Source organism: Notamacropus eugenii, chromosome 4 (assembly GCF_028372415.1).
Source record: "Notamacropus eugenii isolate mMacEug1 chromosome 4, mMacEug1.pri_v2, whole genome shotgun sequence".
NCBI classification, from domain to species: domain Eukaryota; kingdom Metazoa; phylum Chordata; class Mammalia; order Diprotodontia; family Macropodidae; genus Notamacropus; species Notamacropus eugenii.
This window is the reverse complement of record NC_092875.1, coordinates 246953380-246975170: the sequence shown is the minus strand read 5'-3', so window position 1 is coordinate 246975170 and position 21791 is coordinate 246953380. Positions and strand designations below refer to the sequence as shown.

At 36.4% G+C, this 21791-nt stretch overlaps 1 protein-coding gene across 4 annotated transcripts in view; it reads right to left on the bottom strand.

Moving 5' to 3' along the window:
• Window positions 1–1274: 1274 nt before the first annotated feature.
• Window positions 1275–21791, bottom strand: part of RBBP8 (RB binding protein 8, endonuclease) — a 102174-nt gene continuing 81657 nt past the window's right edge. For all 4 annotated transcript variants that reach the window (XM_072604378.1, XM_072604379.1, XM_072604380.1 and 1 more), the window contains 5 exons: window positions 18638–18802; window positions 13995–14064; window positions 11683–11779; window positions 6894–7035; window positions 1275–1695 (listed from right to left, as the gene is read on the bottom strand). In XM_072604378.1, the coding sequence (XP_072460479.1) occupies window positions 1598–1695; window positions 6894–7035; window positions 11683–11779; window positions 13995–14064; window positions 18638–18802 (572 nt within the window). In that variant the 3' untranslated portion in view covers window positions 1275–1597. The remainder of the gene's footprint in view (window positions 1696–6893; window positions 7036–11682; window positions 11780–13994; window positions 14065–18637; window positions 18803–21791) is intronic.

The window sequence follows — 21791 nt, the reverse complement described above, 5'->3', positions numbered from 1 at the left end:
GGAAAGTACTTATACCAACTCCACCGCCTTCTCCCATACTCCCACCCAGTCACATGGCTCAGAGGCATGCTGGGGTGGTTCAGTTTTGTAACAGTGACTTAATAGTTACCCTCCTCAAACCTATGCTTTCAGGGAGACTGGAGAGGTGAAAGCTTACAACTGCTAGATGTCTTTCAAAGTTGTTTTTCTGTATATTGCTGCTATTTAAATTTTCTTGGTTCTGCACTTTTTGCTCTGCATCAGTTCATACAAATATTCCCAGGTTTTCCTGATATTGTCCATTTCCTCATTTATTATGATGGCAATATCTTCTTTTTAAAAATGCATTTCTATTCTTTCAATTAAAATCTATTTTCTCTCCTTCTCCCATGCAGTGGTGTGTGTGTGGAGGGAACCCAAACCGTTGTAGCAAATATGCACAAGCAAGCAAAACAAATTGCCATATTGTCCATATCAAAGATATTTTACTCAATCTGTATCCTGAGTCCAGGAGGTGAGAAGTGTTTGTCATCATGGTTCCTTTGGAATCATGGTTGGTCATTGCACTGATCAATTTTTAAGTCCTTCAAATTCACCTGTTTTTATAATGTTATTGCATAAATTGTTCTGGTTCTATTAACTTCACTCTACATCAGTTCACACATACCAGTCTTTCCAGTTTTCCCTGGAAATATCTTCCTCATTTTTTATGGTATACAACACCATTCTGTCATATTTATGTTATACAATTTGCTTAGCCATTTCTCAAATGATTGGTGCTCCCTTGGTTTCCAGTTTTTTGCTACCACAAAGAGAGATGCTATGTGTTTTTCTGATGTTGCTGTTTTGTTACATGAGTCTTTTCCCTCACATTTTGATCTCTTTGTGATACAGAACTAGTATGAGTATCACTGGGTCAAAAGGTACATATGCAGTCTAGTGACTTTTGGGTCATCGTTCCAAATCAAGGAGCTATTTCTATTAAAGATTCCATCTGACTGATTGGTCTTATTTCTCATAATAAGCTGTGATTACTGTCCCCCTTCCACTCCCCCACCCTCAAATCTAAAAAAAAAAAAACCCTATAAGCTTCTAAGTTATCTGAGTGTGTTGTCTATCCAGTCTTAGCTTAGCTTGTGCATAAGTCTGATAGGAAGGAAGAAAATAAGCATTTATTAAGCACTTACTCTGTGCCACACACTATGTGCAAGTCTAAAGTGAAACTGAAAATAGGGATGCACAAAGAAAACTGAAAACAAAACTTTAAGACCAGTTTAGAAAATAGCAAATCGAAATTGAAATCTATCACAATTTTTTTTTATTATATTTAGATATTACAAAAAAAAACCCAAAGGATAAAATTCACCCCTTTAAGTTACACAGTGCAAAATGGAAGCACCTCATTGTTTCAAAGGTGCAAAATCAAGAAAAAATGCGTAAGCACAATAAAAGTACTCAAAGTTATTTTAAATAATATTTCCTGATATATTGCATTTGAATGATATATAAATCAGGTTATAACAGATTTGAGAGGGCAAGAAATAAATTTTTTATTCCAACTTTAGCTATAAATAAATGAGGAATTTTGTTTTGGCAACCTTTGCAATTTACTCAATATCTATATCTTCTGTTCTTTGCTTTTTGGAGAAAACATTGCATTGTAAGGCTGCCGCCTTTTGGGCCGTGGACAAGGATCAAGATCTTCCTTAATATACCCTTAGAAAAAAGAGAACAACAACAAAAAAATCAGGACTTTCAGAAATTAATTCGTTGTTAAGAAAGGTACATGCTACTATAACCTTACATTATTTGCATTTTATGTTGCCTTCAGCAATTTAGTCCATAAACATTTCTTTTAACACTGACATTCTGATGTATATTGTACTGTGTCTAATTTTGATGTACAGGTGGTGGCCTTGGTTTTCTGAGGCTCTATGAAAAAGTACTTCTTGGTAGGTCTTGAACCAAACTGGAAAAGCTTTGAAAATGGGCCCAATGAAAGCATATTTCTGTTATCTGAGAACCAGCTTAAGTTCAGAGAAGCATATCATCAGGTTGACTGAGTTATGCATTTTTTCAGCCTTAGAAACTTTTGAAGACCATGCGCCAAGTCTTAAATGTCTGGAGTATTCTGAGGTAAGAAATACTTTCCACTTGTTAAAACTATTTGAACAATGAATAAGGAGAAAAAAAAGTCAACTACTGACCAAACAAAAAAACAACAATGAAATACCTGGGCCAGTAGTGGGGGAGCTCTGGTTTGTGGGCTGGGCCAGATTTTATTATCATAGAATCAAAGAATTTCAGAATTTGAAGAGACTGGAGAGGTCATGTAATCCAAATAACTAACTAAACATGAATCTCCTCTACAATATTCATTAGTCTTCTGTCTGAAAACCTCCAGTGATAGGAATCTCACCACTTTCCTCTGAGGATGGTCATTTTAATTGATAAGGAATTTTTCATCGCTACTGCTTCTCTACAAGTGACCTGCTGGATCTATCTTATTTAGACAGGGGACAAACAAAATAAATTTAACCCTTCTTCTACATGTAAACTCTTTGAGAATATAGATTGTTTCATTTTTCTGTACTTGTATCCCCAGCATCTTGGTCTGTAATAAACACTTATTGATTAATAATGGTCCTTCAAATATAGGGAAACTACTTCCAAGTTTTCATAATGTGATTTCACCCATGTAAATATATCCTTCTCGCTATTGTCACTGTTCAGTTGTGTCTGACTCTTTGGAAAAAAAGACAGTTAGGGTCCCACTTTACAAACTCAAAGAAAGAATCATTCCATTAAATGATGGGATTGAGAAAACTTTCAAGACCTTAGCAAGTCTGTTAACCAGTGTATTAAGCCAAGTTGACAATAAAAATTACCTTTGCAAGGTTTTATTTTACTGCTTTGTGGATAAAGCTCTTATAAGCTGAGCTATATATAGGATTGCAAGAGCTATCAATGTTCATCTAGTCCAATCCCCTCATTTCACAAATGAGAAAACTGAGGCCCACAGAAGATGTGATGTATCAGAGAGTACAACAGGTACCAACTGGTAGGCTAGATTTGAATCAAAGATTTCAAATCCTACATTCACTTGTTTATATAGGAAGTAAACTTTCTGTGCACAAAAACTTAAAAAAAAATTTATCTATAAATGTGATTAAAAACTAGGACACATATTTAATTGAATTTAACTAAAACATTTTATGCTGCCACCTATAATGCAATTACACTAAAGTTTATAGAATACCAAAGCAGGGAGGGCAGAGCCAAGATGGCGGACTAGAAAGACACACATACGCAGGGTATCCCCACACAGCTCATAAAATACCTGTAGAGAAGGACTCTCAAAAAACTCTGGAGCAGCAGAAGTGGAGAACAACAGAGTGGAGGAGATTTCCAGCCCACAGGAAACGTTGGTTGCACCAGACACGGAGTCGAGCCCAGCCCAGCCTTGGCCAAGTGGCACAGTGGATGAGACTCTGGGAGCAGGACACCTCGGGGGCAGAATCTCCAGTGACAGCAGTGGGTCCTCAGATCCCTCAACCCACAGGCACCAAAGGTCAGTGATGGGGTTTTTACAGCTGACGAGGAAGGGAGAAGGGCCTTCCCATAGCTCCAGCCTCAGGCAGCAGCTACAGAGGCCACATAGGGCAGGCAGCAGCAGTTTTCATGGCAGCCCTAGACCATTGTTAGATAGTAACAACCTCTGGGGGCACTGAGTAGCTGATTCTTGCCTCCGCCCTGTGTAGAGGCCCTGAGGGAGATTGGTGGCCCTGCCCCCCACAGCTTGACTGAATCCCACCCCCCCAGTGCTGGCTTGGTGGAACTGGAGGCCAGGTGGCTGTGGAGAGGAAATTCTGCTAAGATTTGGGCACAAAAATTCCTCCCTGCACCTATACCAGTACATGCTTGATTGTGCCATATTGGAGGAACTGAGATTTTACAGATTCCCAGAGTATACTCTACTCTTGACAAAGGACCCAAAAGTCAAGTAACTGGTTGGGAAAATGCCCAAAAAAGGGAAAAAAAAAATAAGACCACAGAAGGTTACTTTCTTGGTGAACAGATATCTCCTTTCAGAGAGGAAAAACAATGCTTACCATCAGAGAAAGACATAAAAGTCAAGGTTTCTGTATCCCAAACATCCAAAATAAATATTCAATGATCTTAGGCCATGGAAGAGCTCAAAAAGGATTTTTAAAATCAAGTAAGGGAGGTGGAGGAAACACTGGGAAGAGAAATGAAAGAGATTCAAGAAAAGCATGAAAAGCAGGTCAACACCCTGCTAAAGGAGACCCCCAAAAAAGCTGAAGAAAATAACACCTTTAAAAATAGGTTAACTCAATTGGCAAAAGAGGTTCAAAAAGCTAATGAGGAGAAGAATGCTTTCAAAAGCAGAATTAGCCAAATGGAAAAGGAGGTTCAAAAGCTCACTGAAGAAAATAGTTCTTTAAAAATTAGAATGGAACAGATGGAGGCTAATGACTTTATGAGAAACCAAGAAATCACAAAACCAAATGAAAAGAATGAAAAAATGGAAGATAATGTGAAATATTTCATTGGAAAAACAACTGACCTGGAAAATAGATCCAGGAGAGACAATTTAAAAATTATGGGACTACCTGAAAGCCATGATCAAAAAAAGAGCCTAGATATCATCTTTCATAAAATTATCAAGGAAAACTGCCCTGATATTCTAGAACCAGGGGGCAAAATAAATATTGAAAGAATCCTCTAATCACCTCCTGAAAGAGATCCAAAAAGAGAAACTCCTAGGAACATTGTGGCCAAATTCCAGAGTTCCCAGGTCAAGGAGAAAATATGGCAAGCAGCTAGAAAGAAACAATTCAAGTACTGTGGAAATACAATCAGGATAACATAAGATCTAGCAGCTTCTACATTAAGGGATCGAAGGGCATGGAATATGATATTCCAGAAGTCAAAGGAACTAGGACTAAAACCAAGAATCACATACCCAGCAAAACTGAGTATAATACTTTAGAGGAAAAAATGATCTTTCAATGAAATCGAGGACTTTCAAGCATTCTTGATGAAAAGACCAGAGCTGAAAAGAAAATTTGACTTTCAAACACAAGAATGAAGAGAAGCATGAAAAGGTAAATAGCAAAGACAAGTCATAAGGCACTTACTAAAGTTGAACTGTTTACATTCCTACATGGAAAGACAATATTTGTAACTCTTGAAACTTTTTTCAACTTTTTTCAGTATCTGGGTAGTGGGTGGGATTACACACACACACACACACAGACAGAGACAGAGACAGAGAGACAGAGAGCACAGAGTAAATTGAATAGGATGGGATCATATCTTAAAAAAATGAAATTAAGCGGTGAGACAGAAATATATTGGGAGGAGAAAGAGAGAAATGGAATGGAGCAAATTATCTCTCATAAAAGAGGAAAGTAAAAGACTTCTCAGTGGAGGGAAAAAGAGGGGAGGTGGGAGAAAAAACATGAAGTTTACTCTCATCACATTTGACCAAAGGAAGGAATAAAATGCACACTCATTTTGGTATGAAAACCTATCTTACAACACAGAAAAGTGGGGAAGAAGGGGACAAGCAGGGTGGGGGGGATGATGGAAGGGAGGGCAGTGGGAGGAGGGAGCAATTTGAAGTCAACACTCTTGGGGAGGGACAGGATCAAAAGAGAGAATAGAAGCAATGGGGAGCAGGATAGGATGAAGGGAAATATAGTTAGTCTTACACAACATGACTACTATGGAAGTCTTCTGCAAAACTACACAGATATGGCCTATGTTGAATTGCTTGCCTTCCCAAAGGGAATGGGTGGGGAGGGAGGAAGGAAGAGAGGTTGGAAGTCAAAGTTTTAGAAACAACTGTTGAGTATTGTTCTTGCAACTAGGCAATAAGAAATACAGGTAATGGGGTATAGAAAGTTATCTTGCCCTACAGGACAAAAGAGAAGATGGGGATAAGGGAAAGGAGGGATATTAGAAGAGAGGGCAGATTGGTGACAGGGGCAATTAGAATGCTCGGCGTTTTGGGGTGGGGGGAGTGGAGAAATGGGGAGAAAATTTGGAACCCAAAATTTTGTGAAAATGAATGTTAAAAGTTAAATAAATAAATTTAAAAAAAAAGAATACCAACGCAGAAGGCTTTTTACCTCAGTAATTTGGAACACAATCCTTGTTAGGTTTCAAAATCATTACAGATTATGTTGGAAAAGTTGAACTTTTAGACAATTTGAATTTTAGACAATATAATTTTTTTGTCTTTAGTGTAGTTGTCTCAAATTCAAACTCCCAGTTATTGTCTTTCTCTATTAATATCCTATTCCAATGCCTTACTGTTGCTGCAGGAGGGGACTCTTTTTTCAGAGACTGTACTAGCAGACAAAAAGTTGACAATCCTGGCAGCTGGAAAGGCTTCCACGTTATCTAGAGATAACCATGTTCAGGAGAACAACCTAGCTAAGTTGATAGGTTCACCATTGAAAGATTGGCACCAGGTATTTTTTTGGGGGCCACAGAAACTTCTAAAACTACTAACGTATGGAAGGGTTGTAACTGAATTTTAGTGGAGGCCACTGAATGCAGTAGTGGATACAGCACCAGGCCTGGAGTCAGGAAGACTCATCTTCCTGAGTTCAAATCCAGCCTCAGAGCCCAGACCAGCCTCTAGCTAGTAACTTAGCTGTGTGACCCTGGGCAAGTCACTTAACTCTGTTTGCCTCAGTTTTCTCATCTGTAAAATGAGTTGGAGAAGAAAATGGCAAATCACTCTGGTATCTTTGCCAAGAAAACCCCAAATACGGTCACAAAGAGTGAGACACAACTGAACAATAGTAGAGAGACGAATATATTTACATGGGTGAAATCACAGATTTTTGAAGAAACAAGCAATTATGATATATTCTCACCTCTGTCCACACAAGTCTGAGTTGAAGGAAACCCAACTTCCCAGAAATTTTCAGGTGTGTTAGGAGGAATGTGGCGGAAACGGTGTCTTGAACAGGAGGCTAGTTTCTTTTCTCTTTCTTCTTCTGGAATATCTGCATAATACTAATAATAAAGATTAGCTAGTTTTTTCCCCACCCTTGAAGTGGGCATTACAATGTCAAAGACAAATATGGCACCTGTAAGATATGTAAACAGAATGTTCGAAGAGATTCCTTGGCATAGGAAATCAACATTAGTACAACACTCTTGGTGATTTTAAAAACTGTTCCGTTTTGGGGTTGAATGCATGCAGTTATTATGCCTTTCCCCAAAAGCTATATAGCTTTCAGTGACGAACAAACTCTTATTTTTGACAGACTACAATGATGATGAACTTCTTATATATGTGCATATATATGAAAATGCTATGTAAAATACTAAAAATTCACTTAAAAAATCCTAATTATTTTGGTAGCTTGAAAAATACATGTGACCAAAAAAATTTATAGTGGGAAAAGGCCTTTGAAATCATTTAACTCAGCCTTCTCATTCTGGAAATGTAAAAATCAGAGACAGGCCTAGAAAACAAGCCTCCTAACTTTCAGTATGATGCTCTTTTTACAATCACAAGGAGTCTATGGCATGTACATATATTTTTAAATTTGCACAGATGAGATTTTAATACATAACAACTTTACTCAATATTAAGAAAAAAAATATGGGACAGTAACGAAAAGGAAAAATCAAATGAATGAGAGAAAAGCAATAATACCATTGTACAGAAAGTGTGATACTGAAGTTTGCCAGAAAGTTACCTAGTCAAATCTACAAATTTTAAGTACTTGGGAAGGTAAGGAGCACTAGCTCAAATGTATTCTTTAGGATTAAGATGATATAGAGATGCTCCTAACAAAAGGATTTAAAAGATTAAGTCTCTCTAAGCTGAGAGGAGTTAAATCTGTTTATATTCCTATTTATCCTGTATATATCTGGTCTGCCCCTGTTATGTGGTGGGGCAGAGGATTAAAGGCCAGACCTGTAGTCAGGACTCATCTTCCTGAGTGCAAATCTGGTCTCAGATGATTACTAGCTATTGTGACCCTGGGCAAGTTACTACCACTTGCTTCACTGGAAAAGAAAAGAACACACAACTTCAGTATCTCTGCAAAGAAAACCCCAAATGGGATCATGAAGAGTCAGATGTGAAAGAACAAATGAGACTGTGAGCATCTTGCTGGCAGGAACTGTCCTTTGTCTTTCTTTGAATTCTCAGTACGTGCTACAGTGACTGGCACACAGTACACTTTAAAATGTTGATTGACTGTCTTTACCTGAGCTTTTACAAAGTTGTGGAATTTTAAAACCTTTTTGACATATATCCACATGTTTCACTATGGGTTGATGGAAGAAGAGAGACTGTAGATGGAAAACTGAACCCTGACTCCCATACAATCTAATCATGTCTAGTCTGTCGATGGGATCAGTCAACTCTACTGGAAAAATCTCTTTACTGAGATTCCTCTAGAGAATAACGAATATGTTTCAAAACAGGGATGTTTAGAAGTCTATATTAAATCTTTGTTCTGACTCATGCCATGAAAAAATAAACAACTGGATATAAGGTCATGTTTATATAGACTGTTTAATATTATATAAAAGCAGGCTCTGAGGGGGAAAAAGGGCTGGACAATGAAAATAAAGAAAACCCTTTGATAATGATATTTTCTAAAAACTAATGGGATGCAAAATGGGCTTTCACTGAAGGTGCTGAACTACGTGCCAAACTGAATTGGTGCTAGACAGCTAATCTAAAAAACAGCAACCTCCTAATGATAAAGGTTTAAAAGAAGAGCCAAACCAATCTCAAATCAGCTGATTTCACATTCAAAAAGGAAATGTACTTGTACAAATTTTTATTTCATATCATTATCACTTTTGTGCCTAATAATGCCTTTTAAATAAAAGTTTCATTGATGTGCTTGTTTTTACATTTCAAACATTTATAGATTACCCTTGCTTCATAGGTTTCTCTTGTAACCAGATACATAAGTGAGGTGAAATGAATACTGATATCATCTGAAAGTACATGCACTAGTTCACTTCTGTAGCAACCCTCCCTCTTCTCTATTAAAACAAAGAACAGAAACCTATTTTCTCTCTCTCCCATTGAAAAGAAAAATAAATTTCTTGAAACAAACATGCATAGTCAAGTAAAGAGAATTCCCTCAACAGCCATATACAGAAATATACAAGTCTCACTCCAAATCCTGAATCTATCACTTCTCTGTGATAGCTAAGCCATGAGAGTAAGGATTTCTGTGATGCTCACTATATATCTGGCACTGTACTAAGTGCTTTTTTACAATGTCTCATTTGATCCTCAAACAAGCCTGCAAGGTAGGTGCTGTGATTATATCCAATTTATTGTCGAGGAAAACAGCGGTTAAGTGATTTGCTCACGGTCACACAGTTACTAAGTGCCTGATGCTGAATTTTTACTCAAGTCTTTCCTGATTCCAGGTCCAGGAATCTTCTCTGCATCACCAGCTGCCTTGTTTCATTAATAGTCCTCTGACGTGGAATATTCATTGTATTGATCAGAGTTCTTCAGCTTTTAAAGTTATTTATAAACAACTATAGCAATAGTTTTATTACTGTATAAATTCCTCTACTCATTTCATTTTTTATCCATTTGTAATAATCCTCAAAGTGGTTCATTTTTATAATATTGGGATAATTTATAGAAGAAATTCTTCTTTTTTTCTTCTTCACTTTACTCTGCATCAGTATGTAAATCTTTCCCTGGCTTTTTGAAATCACTGATTTCCCTTTCTGATAGTACAATAGTTCTCTTTTATGCTCATAGACCATAACTTATTCAGTAGTTCCTCAACTGCTGGAAATCCTTAGTTTGCAGTTTTCTGTCATCACAAAATGAGAAGCTACATAGCTCTTTTTGTGGTGGCAAAGAATCGGAGAATGAGATGTCCATCAGTTGGGGAATGGCTGAACAAGTTGTGGCAAATGACTGTGATAGAATACTACAGTACTAAAGAAATGATAACCAGGATGATTTCAGAAAAACCTGGCAAGACTTATATGAACTCATGCAGAGTGAAATGAGCAGAGCCAGGAGAACATTGTAACAGCATAGTAACAGCAATACTAATGATGATCAACTGTGAAAGCCATAAGCTACTCAGATCAAGACAATGATCTAAGACAATTCCAAAGCACCCCTAATGAAAAATGCTATCCACCTTTAGAGAACTAATGAACTCTGAATGCAGACTGAAGAATACGTTTTTAAACTCTATTTTCCTTGTTTGTGTGTTTTTCTTTTGCAACATGATTAATATGGAAATATGTTTTGTATGACTTTGCATATATTGCTTGCCTTCTCTGGTGGGTGAAAGATGAAATGACTGAGGAAACAAAGGTTCAATCTAACAAGCATGTCAACTTATTAAGCAATGCATGACAACTGCTCAAAAAATCAGGATCATATTCCATACTCAAACTTTCATCAAGATATTCTCAAATCATGTCTGAATGACATGGATTTTGTATAGATGAGAGAGAAGGAATATAATGCTGCGAATTTTTTTATGTCTCTTGGCAACTTTTTTTTTTTGCATTAAAAATGTCCAGTACTTTTTTCTATGCCTTCGGTATCCTTTTCTCCTTCATTGCATGGCACATAGCAGGAGCTTAATAAATGTTTACTGCATTGAATTTTGCTATAATAAGAAGATACCCTCCTTTAAGGTTTGTAAAATACATTATTACTGAAGATTCTCTAAGTGGATCACCATAGTATGAACATGTATTGTTATCCCCAATTTTGAATGAGGATACTGAGGTCCAAAGTGACAAGAAGAAATTGTTCAGTTTCTTCTCACTTCACTGTGATCAGTGAAGATAATAATTAATTAGTTAGTTCTCTCCTAACTCTGATTCTAGTATTCTTTTGATCACAGGGCACTGCTCTTCAGTGTGACAGAATAAACAAATGTGTTTCTAACTTGATGAAAGTAATGATTCTTAAGATAAAATTCCCTATCAAGATAAAATTTTCTATCAAGACTCACTAAGATTTAAATATCCATTTCAGGAACAGCTGGATTTAAATCCTGCCTCAAATACTTACTAGCTACATATCCTTGGATAAATTACTTAAATTCTCTGGGTCTTAGTTTCCTTATCTGTAAAATAAGGACTTTTCCAACTGGGGAGAAGGTTGGAGGAAGAGAAAATAAATACATGTAAAATAATTTATATTTTTAAATTCCACTAAAAATTGAGAGAGTGAAATTTATCTCTGAGGTCCCTTTTAGCTCTAAGGGAACAAGATGACAAAGAGAAAATCATCCATCTACCTTTTTGCAAAATAGTAAGGAGCCACTGAAGTACCATGTAAGAGAAAACATAGGTTAAAAATAATTACATTTGAAGTAAAAACGGGTATACATTTCTTATTTTTACTAACAAGAAATAAGGTTTTAGTTTACAGATTCATAATAGGCGAAGCTTAGAGACTGGGTTTCCATCCACGTGTCACTGTAGCATACTGTCTCAAGTACTTTATTTTTCCTTCCTTCAGTATTTAGTTGCTTCCACAGTTCTTAAACCAGGCCAGAACTTTTCCTGGCATAAATATGACTAGGATCAATACTTTTTTGGGGGGGCAGGGGAAATAGTGGAAATGAAGAAAGGTATTAAAACAAAACAAAACAGAGCAGTAACCAGAAATGACAGAGGATTACTTACAATTTCACATTCTTTACATGTGTGTCCAAGCAATTTTCTCCTTTCTTCTTTTTTCCGTACCACCTCAATGTGAGGGAAATTTTGCACTGTGGTCTTTCTGAAAGAAAAAAAAAACCAGACAGAACTTACAATTATAATACTCATTACAAGCACTTTAGTTTGTGGTGAGTAACACCACACAGGCCTTTGTTTGGGGAAGCATCAAAATAAATAATAATGGACATTTTTATAGTACTTTATGTTTTGCAAAATGTTTTACGTACATTATCTGATTTATTCAGACAACCTTTGACAAATGAGGATAACAAAAGACAAACCTCGCAAAATCCAGATACTCCTTTTATTTGCTCATTTTGTTTGAAAGGAATAATTCACTTCTCCTTCCAGGTATTATAGCAGTATAATGAAAAAGGACAATACTGATGCTGTCCTTTCCTTTGACTGAAGGCAATAAATGGGATAAGGTGAAAAATCATTCACTATTAAAAAAGGAATAAAAAAACCCTGGAATTGGAGTTCTGTTATGGCCAAAGAAGAGAATACTGTATCTAAAGCAATGTAGTCATATAAAATATACAAATTTAAGGCTTATCTGTATGTCTTTTTTCACAACTCATATATCAAAAAACTTATCTTATATCCTCTCCTGCAAAAAGGTGATACACTTTGGGGAATACTACTAAAACCAATGAAGTATACACAAAACAAGAACCAAGTAATGGAGTACTTTGGAGGAATAAAAGCAATTCATAAACACAAAAGTGTGCATAATTGGTACAACCGTATCCTGCTTAAAGAAACCAATATATGAAAATCAAAAGATGAATGAAAGAGTGGCTTTATATTATAAAAGAATTATTTGCTTTAAGAAGTGAATTCCCAATTGCATTAAAAACATCATTTGATTTGCAGAGTCAATTTTCCCACAACTCAAATATGTTATCTCTTTCATAAAAATAAGGTACTAATATCTAATTCCATAATTAAGCTAATACACATATATTAAGCAAGAACTTTACTCTAAGAATTATTTTCTAATTTTTCTACTTTCATCATGGGACCTTTCTGTATTTTTTTTTCTATGTCCCTGATCCCTGATACTTGAGACAGTTTAAGAATGAGAAATGGAGATCAAGGAATTACAGATAGACCTTAACATACACATTGCTGGAATCAGGAAGATCTGTGTTCGAATCCTGTTTCTGTCCCTACCAGTTGTGACTACAGGCAAGTTCCTTGAGCTTTGGGTCTTAGTTCATTTTTCTATAAAATAAGAATAATAATGCCTATCGTGCCTGCCTCAGAGGGCTGTTGTACAGTCCAACTCTTTGCAAACTCTAAGAACTATACTGTTAGTTATTCTCACTCATTTCTTTCAAGGAACACACAGTGATGCCTTACAGAAAGAACCCTGGGCTCCACTGGAAGGTTATTTGAAAGATAACCCTAATACATTTTTAAATTAGTGGTTGTTGTTTCCCTCCTGCTCCCCATCCCCTTCTACTCTGCAACTGGGGGTTGCTGGCATATTCAGATACAGAGATAGTAGCAACACCTGCCTCCCTTAGCACCATACCAACACCTGGATTCCACAGCAGCCATAACCCCTGTAAATTCCTGAAATTACAGAACACAGGTGACTGAAATTCCTTGCTTACTGAACAATTTGCCAATATAGACGCCAAAGTAATTTTTAGTACCACACACACATAGTTTTAAAGCTGCTTATTTCCATTTTAATAATGCATATCTGTTTTTTTCTTTCAAGAGAAATATTGTATGAACTGAATGAAAGAAAATATGAGTCAATAAACAGATTATGTAAACTGTGCAGAATAAAGATTAATAGAATTTTAAACTTTTACCAAAAGTAGAACAGAGATATCAGAACACACAATCTGGTTACTAAAGGTTAAAAAGTGAAGTTTAAAAACCCAGAAAGATTACATTACTGGAGAAAATACCAGGAAAATTTTCATACAATTTGATAATTTTACAAGTAGCAGTATTTCAAGTCTGAAATACAATTGAATAAGAGATGCCTGCTACCATAACAAAATGGAGAGCTACCTCCAGTGCCAAAAGTAATAAACTTTCTCTCCTATAAAGTTGTTTCCTTCTCTCTGCTTGACCTTCCTTCTTCTTCATAATGCGGCTATGAAATGACTAGGATAGCTTCTGATGACATCCCTTTTCTTCTTTTATAAATAATGACTTTTAGCAGTTCAAGATAACCTTGTTCCGAATAGAGATAACTCTGCAGTTCTTACAATTACCCTCTAACATTACCCATGTCTGTTAAGATGAATTACCTTTCATCATCTTTAAAATAAGGCTCCACAAATGCTTTCTGTTTGACTTTATCAGGTATATCTTCATGACCTGCAAAAAAAAAAGACCCAAAACAACCCATGCATATGTCATAATCTGATGGTGGAAATTAGAAGAAATTAATAGAATTCATAGCTGTAGAGCTAGAAGGCACTGATGATGCTACTGAGTCCAATGTCTTCATTTTACAGATAAAGCTCAGTGATGTTAAGTGACTGTCTCTAGCTCATAAAGGTACTTAAATGGCTGAGTCAGGACTTGAACCCAGGCCTTTGCCTCCCATTTGTCCACTTGAATGGGTGGCACAGACTCATGCCAGTGGGGTCCCCATTGTAGCTGCTGTGCCTTTCCCTCATTCCTTTTGTCAGGTGGGGGAAGGTAACTCAAATTTCCTACCATTCTTTAACCTTCCCACTGCAGCCTTAGCTTGGTCAGAGCCAAGATGACAGGGTGAAGGATCTTAATGGTTCTAACCTTCCACTGTATCCTCAGCTCAGTCAGGGTGACAGGGAGAAGGTACTGTAGCCCTAGCCTGGGAAGAGCAGGGACCACAGGGAGGAAAATTCTAGTGGTCCTAACTTTTCACTGTGGCCCAGCCTGATACAAGTTGGACCACAGGGAGGAGAATTTTAGTGGTTTTCTTGCGCTTTAACTCAAATAAACTTCACCTCTGTGTCCACTCCTTAAAAGCTTCTTTGAAAGTGAGAACTTTGAACATGCCAGTCAAAGTGAATGGGACTCTGGAAAAGATCCAGTGGTGCCTAGTCCCTTCTCCATTTTGGAGAGCTCAAAGGTTTATTTCTGAGGTGTCTCTTTTTCAGTTCTATGCATTTTCTCAAATTCTCTTAGTGCCAAATAGCAACCAGAATGAATTCAATTACCTGGATCTATATTCCAAATGATATTACACAATTCTCTTTCTGTGACTCAGGAAAGGGTTAAGGGCTAGTCCTACTCCATGAAGTACACTTTCTCTTGACACCTCTCGTGAAGTTGTTGGTTCCTCTGGGAACTTAGCCCACTTGATGAGAGGTGTCAATCTCAATAAATGCCTATACTTGGATTAGAGGTGGTCTGACTGAATTCCACCCCAACACATCACGAAACCTCAACAGTTCTTCTATGTTAATATGGGGTCCCCAGGAATCCTTCTGGTTTAATGGCTCCCATTTGTTATTGCATTTGACACTGGGGCAGGGTGGCTCTCTAAGACAATAAGTGTCAGGGGTATGGATCTGGAATGGTGGAGAGAATTTCTTCCTCTGGGAGTTCCCTGTACCAATGAAATCAACAGGTTAGTCCCAATCCCTGTGAAGGATTCTGGGATGGGGTTCCAAACTTAGCAGTCAGGTGAACTTGGAAGTCACCTCACCAATCTCTGGGCTTCACTCATCAGTTAAAGAGGATAATAACATTTGAGCTGCCTGCCTTAGAGGGTCACAGTGCTGCTTTAAGGAAAACAGTTATAGATAATTAAGTTTGCAAAGTCTGTGGACTTATTTTCATTTTTTTGCGCTACCGAAATATGAACCATGTAAGCTTTTTGTGAGATGACCTAAACATGTCCTGAGTTTCAAACAAATGACCTAAAAATAAACTTATGAAATGTAGCCTACCTATAAATTAGATGTCTCCTGCTGATTCATTAGCTTCTTGCAGAAAATCAAATTTTAAGATATCTTTAATTGTCTCCCCTTCTTCATTCTCTCCTCCTCTCCTTTCCCCCTTAATTAGGCATGAATTTACTTTCAGTCTTCAAAATATGTTACTGTGGCTTACGGATGTTCTCAATCCATTATCTAGAAAATTAATGCTAAGTGAAGTCTGAGTTATGCTACTAGGAGTGCCTTCTCACTCACAGAAGGGCTAGCATGTCTCTCAGTGTTTATGTTTTGCTTGATTTTGGAGAGAAAATCTTTTAATCTTTTACAAAAAACCCCAGTAATTAACTCTGACTTGTGAAAGAGCCTTCCTTTAAAAAAGATGATCGTATGTGGGAGAGTTGGAACACTAATTCATTGTTGGTGGAGCTGTGAGCTGATCTAGCCATTCTGTTTTTTTTTTTTAATTAAATTTATTTATTTAACTTTTAACATTCATTTTCACAAAATTTTGGGTTACAAATTTTCTCCCCTTTTATCCCCCCCCCCAATACCAAGCATTCTAATTGCCCCTATCACCAATCTGCTCTCTCTTCTGTCCTCCCTCTCTGCCCCTGTCTCCGTCTTCTCTTTTGTCCTGTAGGGCCAGATAGCTTTCTATACCCCTTTACCTGTATTTCTTATTTCCTAGTGGTAAGAACATTACTCGACAGTTGATCCTAACACTTTGAGTTCCAACTTCTTTAGCTCCCTCCCTCCCCACCCCTTCCCTTTGGAAGGCAAGCAATTCAATATAGGCCAAATCTGTGTAGTTTTGCAAATGACTTCCATAATAGTTGTGTTGTATAGGACTAACTATATTTCCCTCCATCCTATCCTGTCCCCCATTACTTCTATTCTCTTTTGATCCTATCCCTCCCCATGAGCGTCGACCTCGAATTGCACTCTCCTCCCCATGCCCTCCCTTCTATCATCCCCCCCACCCTGCTTGTCCCCTTATCCCCCACTTTCCTGTATTGTGAGATAGGTTTTCATACCAAAATGAGTGTGCATTTTATTCTTTCCTTTAGTGGAATGTGATGAGAGTAGACTTCATGTTTTTCTCTCACCTCCCCTCTTTATCCCTCCACTAATGAGTCTTTTGCTTGCCTCTTTTATGAGAGATAATTTGCCCCATTCAATTTCTCCCTTTCTCCTCCCAATATATTTCTCTCTCACTGCTTGATTTCATTTTTTTTTAAGATATGATCCCATCCTCTTCAATTCACTCTGTGCACTCTGTCTCTATGTGTGTGTGCATGTGTGCATGTGTAATCCCACACAGTACCCAGATACTGAAAAGTTTCAAGAGTTACAAATATTGTCTTTCTATGTAGGAATGTAAACAGTTCAACTTTAGTAAGTCCCTTATGACTTCTCTTTGCTGTTCACCTTTTCCTGGTTCTCTTCATTCTTGTGTTTGATAGTCAAATTTTCTTTTCAGCTCTGGTCTTTTCATCAAGAATGCTTGAAAATCCTCTATTTCATTGAAAGACCAATTTTTCCCCTGAAGTATTATACTCAGTTTTGCTGGGTAGGTGATTCTTGGTTTTAGTTCTAGTTCCTTTGACTTCTGGAATATCCTATTCCATGCCCTTCAATCCCTTAATGTAGAGGCTGCTATGATCTAGCCATTCTGGAGAGCAATTTGGAACTATACCCAAAGGGCTGCAAAAATGTGCATCCCCTTTGACCCAGCAATACCGCTTCTAGCATTGTATCCCCAAGAGATCATAAAAATGGGAAAGGGTCCCATATGTTCAAAAATACTTATAGCAGCTCTCTTTGTGGTGGCCAAAAACTGGAAATCAAGGGGATGCCCATCAATTGGGGAATGGCTGAATAAATTGTGGTATATGAATGTAATGAAATACTATTGTGCTGTAAGAAATGATGAACAGAAAGACTTCAGAGAGATCTGGAAAGACTTATATGAACTGAGGCTGAGTGAAAGGAGCAGAACCAGGAGAACTTTGTACATAGCAACAACCACAGTGTGTGAGGATTTTTTCTGGTAGACTTTGTACTTCATTGCAATGCAAGGACTTAAAACATTCCCATTGGTCTCTTAAGGCAAAATGCCTTCCACATCCAGAGAAAGAACTATGGACTTCAATTGCAGAATGTAGCAGATCATTTTCTTTTGTATTACATTTTAGTTTGTATTATGATTTCTCCCATTCATTTTAATTCTTCTAAGGTGAAAATGCATTTAATAGGAATGTATATGTAGAATCTATATAAAATTGTATGTGATTTGGGGAGGGAGGGGGAAAACAATCTAAGTCATATGGAAGTGACTGTAGAACACTGAAAACAAATAAAATAAAAAAGGAGAAAAAGATGATCCTATTAGTACCGACACTACTTTCTGATTATTCTTCTTGGAACAACAGCTTAACAAAGGTCTTGTCTGAATAGCTGTAAATGATTCAGCTTGGCTTGATCCCATATTAGACTGTAGTTCTAGTACCTTAGAAAATTCCAATTCAGACTACCAGCTATAATTTCATTTAAGTATAACAGTCCCCCTTTAACATCTCTCACCTATATAAATGTCACCTGAAAAAGTTCTAAGCCTACCTGTAGTCTTAAGTACTTTAAGTAATAGAGGATCTAAAATGGGAGAAAACAGGTGAAATTATTTATCTTTTTTTCTAAATCTCTCCCCATTCCCTTTCCTACTCAATACTTAATTCAGTTTCAACATGACATTTTAATTAATTTATTACTATTTAGTATTATTAAATTATTAATTATTTAATATAAAATTTTTAATTAATTTATTTTAAAAATCACTTCAAATGAGAAAAGTGAAATCAACAGCTAAATGAACCACTATACAAACCTCTTTTAATCAGAATGATAATTTAATTAGCACATTACTTGCCAACAGGTCTAGTCCTGATTAAGAAGGTTCCACTACAATTTTCATGAACAGTTGATTAAAAGACAAGCTACACTTTAAAGACCAACACACTTACTGTTCAGTTTCTTCGCAGCAACTGATAATTCTTCTTCATCTTCTACTTGGAGATTTTCTTCTGGTTCACATAGTGGAGAACTATCTGCCAAATAGGATTCATATTCTTCATGTGTTGTTTGATCAAACAATTCTGATAAGCTATCATTCACTTTTCTTTCTCGTTCTGTGGAAAAGATAAGTTGTTTTTAGGCAATTAACAATTCATACATACATAAGTATAAGGATCAAGGAACACAAACTCTGAATACCATGGAGTTACGTCATATATTTACAAAAGAACCTGAAGTTTTACAATGTGGTTATAAAGTATCTCAGTGAAAGTATTCTTAAAAGTAAGCTTCATTTTAAAAATAGAGACAATCATAAAATTTTGATATTTTAGCTTTTTTTCTCTTTAAATTGCTAGGAACATGGTTGGTTGGTGTGAGTAGGCTGTAACATATAACAAATGAAGAAATGAAGAACAGGAATAAAAGGAGTAATCTAGGAACTATCTAACAGGTTGGTTATGTGTCAAGGGCAAGAGATGACAGGAGGAGGACCTGAGTATTCCACTGGTACTCTGGTGAAGTCATATGAAAGAAAGGACTCCAGTCTGTTAGGTGGAACCTCTATGGCAAACTAATGGAAAGTCATGGTCAAGAGTCGTATAGGATGGGTAGGTCCAAATGCATAATATTCAGCATCATTGGAGGGAACGTCCAAATGAAGGCGATTGAAGACCCATTCAAGACTTTTTTAAAAATGTAAAACATTTTCATATTAGTCATGTGGTACAAGAAGACCTGAATAAAGAAAAAAATGAAAGAAAGTGAAAAATACCATGCTTCAGTCTATATTCACACAATATCAGTTCTTTCTCTGGAGGTGGATAGTATGCTTCATCACTAGTCCTGTAAAAATGTCTTGGATCATTGTATTGCTGAGAATAGCTACGTCATTTACAAGTCTTCAATGGATAATGTTATTGTTACCATATACAACATTCTCCTAGTTCTGTTCACTTCACTATGTATGAATTTGTGTAAGTCTTTCCAGGCTTTTCTGAAATCATCCTGCTTGTCATTTCTTATAGTACAATTCCATTACAATCATATGCCACAGCTTGCTTAGCCATTCCCCAATCCATGGACAGCCCTCAGATTTCCAATTCTTAGCCACCACAAAAAGAGCTACTATAAATATTTTTGTATAAATAGGTCCTTTCTCCTTCTTTTGGATATCTTTGGGATATAGACCCAGCAGTGGTATTACTGGATCAAAGGGTATACACAGCTGCATAACCCTTTGGGCATAGTTCCAAATTGCTCTACAGTATGGCTAATCAGTTCACAACTCCACCAACAATGCATTAGTATCCCAGTTTTCCCACATCCCCTCCAACATCTGATATTTTCCTTTTTTGTCATATTAGCCAATCTGATAGATGTGAGATGGTACCTCAGAACAGTTTTAATTTGAGTTTCTTTAATCAATAGCGATTTAAAGCATTTTTATGTGACTATAGGTAGCTTTGATTTCTTCATTTGAAAACTGCCTGTTCATATTCTTTGACCATTTATCAATTGGGCAATGAATGACTTGTATTTTTATAAATTTGACTCTGTTCTCTATATATTTGAGAAATGAGGTGAGATACTTGTTGCAAATCCTGTCCCCACGCTCACAGTTTTCTGCTTTCCTTATCATTTTGGTTGCACTGGCTTTGTTAATGCAAAACCTTTTTAATTTTGTATAATCAAAGTTATTTATTCTACATTTTATAATGCTCTCTATATCTTCTTTGGTTCCATATTCTTCCCTTATTCATAAATCTGACAGATAAACTACTCCATACTCTGTTAATCTGCTTATAGTGTCACCCTTTATGTGTAAATGATGTATATGCCTTTTGACGTTATCTTAGTATATACAGTATAAGATGTTGGTCTACACCTACTTTCTGCTACACTGTTTTCTAGTTTTCTCTGCAGTTTTTGTCAAATAATGGGTTTTTGTTCCAAAGGCTTGAATCTTTGAGCTTATCATATACTAGGTAATCCTTTACTATAATGTAATTTATACCTAATCTATTCCACTGATCTACCACTCTATTTCTTACCCAGCACCAAATCATTTTGATAATTACTGCTTTATAATACAGTTTGAGATCTGGTATGGTTAGGCCACATTCTTTTGCATTTTTTTTACTGAGCTTTTGTTCTTCCCAGATGAATGTTATTATTTTTCCTAGCTCTAAAAAATATTTTTTTGGTAATTTGGTATGGTGCTGGATAAACAGATTTAGATAGAACTGTCATTTTTATTACACTGGCTCAGTCTACTGATATTTTTCCAATTGTTTAGATCTAACTTTATTTGTGTGGAAAGTTTTTATAGTTGTGTTCATATAGTTCCTGGGTTTCTCTTGACAGGCAGACTCACAAATATTTTATACTGTCTACAGTATTTTAAATGGAATTTCTCTATCTCTTGCTGCAGAGCTTTGTTGGTAATATATAGAAATGCTGAAGATTTATGTGAGTTTATTTTATATCCTAAACTTTGCTACAGTTGTTAATTATTTCAAGTAGTTTTTTTCAGTTGATTCTCTTAAGTATATCATCGTAACAAAGAATAACAGCTTTGGTTCTTCACTGCCTATTCTAATTTCTTTAGTTTCTATCCACTTACTACTGTAGCTAACATTTCTCGTACAATATTAAATAACAGAAGTGATACTGGGCATCCTTGCTTCACCCGATTGTACTAAGAAGGCTTCTAGCTTATCCCCATCACAGATAATGTTTGTTGATGGTTTTAGACAAATATTGCTTATCATTTAAAGGTAAGGTCCCTTTATTCTTATGCTCTGTAGTGTTTTTAATAGAAATGGGTGCTATATTTCATCAAAGGCTTGTTCTCCATCTATTGAGATAATCATATTGGTTTTGTTACTGATATGGTCAATTATCCTGACAGTTTTCCTAATATTGAACCAGCCCAGCATTCCTGGTATAAATCCCACCTGGTCATAGTGTATGATCCTTGTGATACACTGCTGTAACCTCTTTGCTAGCATTTTATTTAAAATTTTTGCAGCAATATTCATTAGGGATATTGGTCTGTAATTTTATTTCTGTTTTGGCTCCTTCCTGGTTTAGGTATCAACA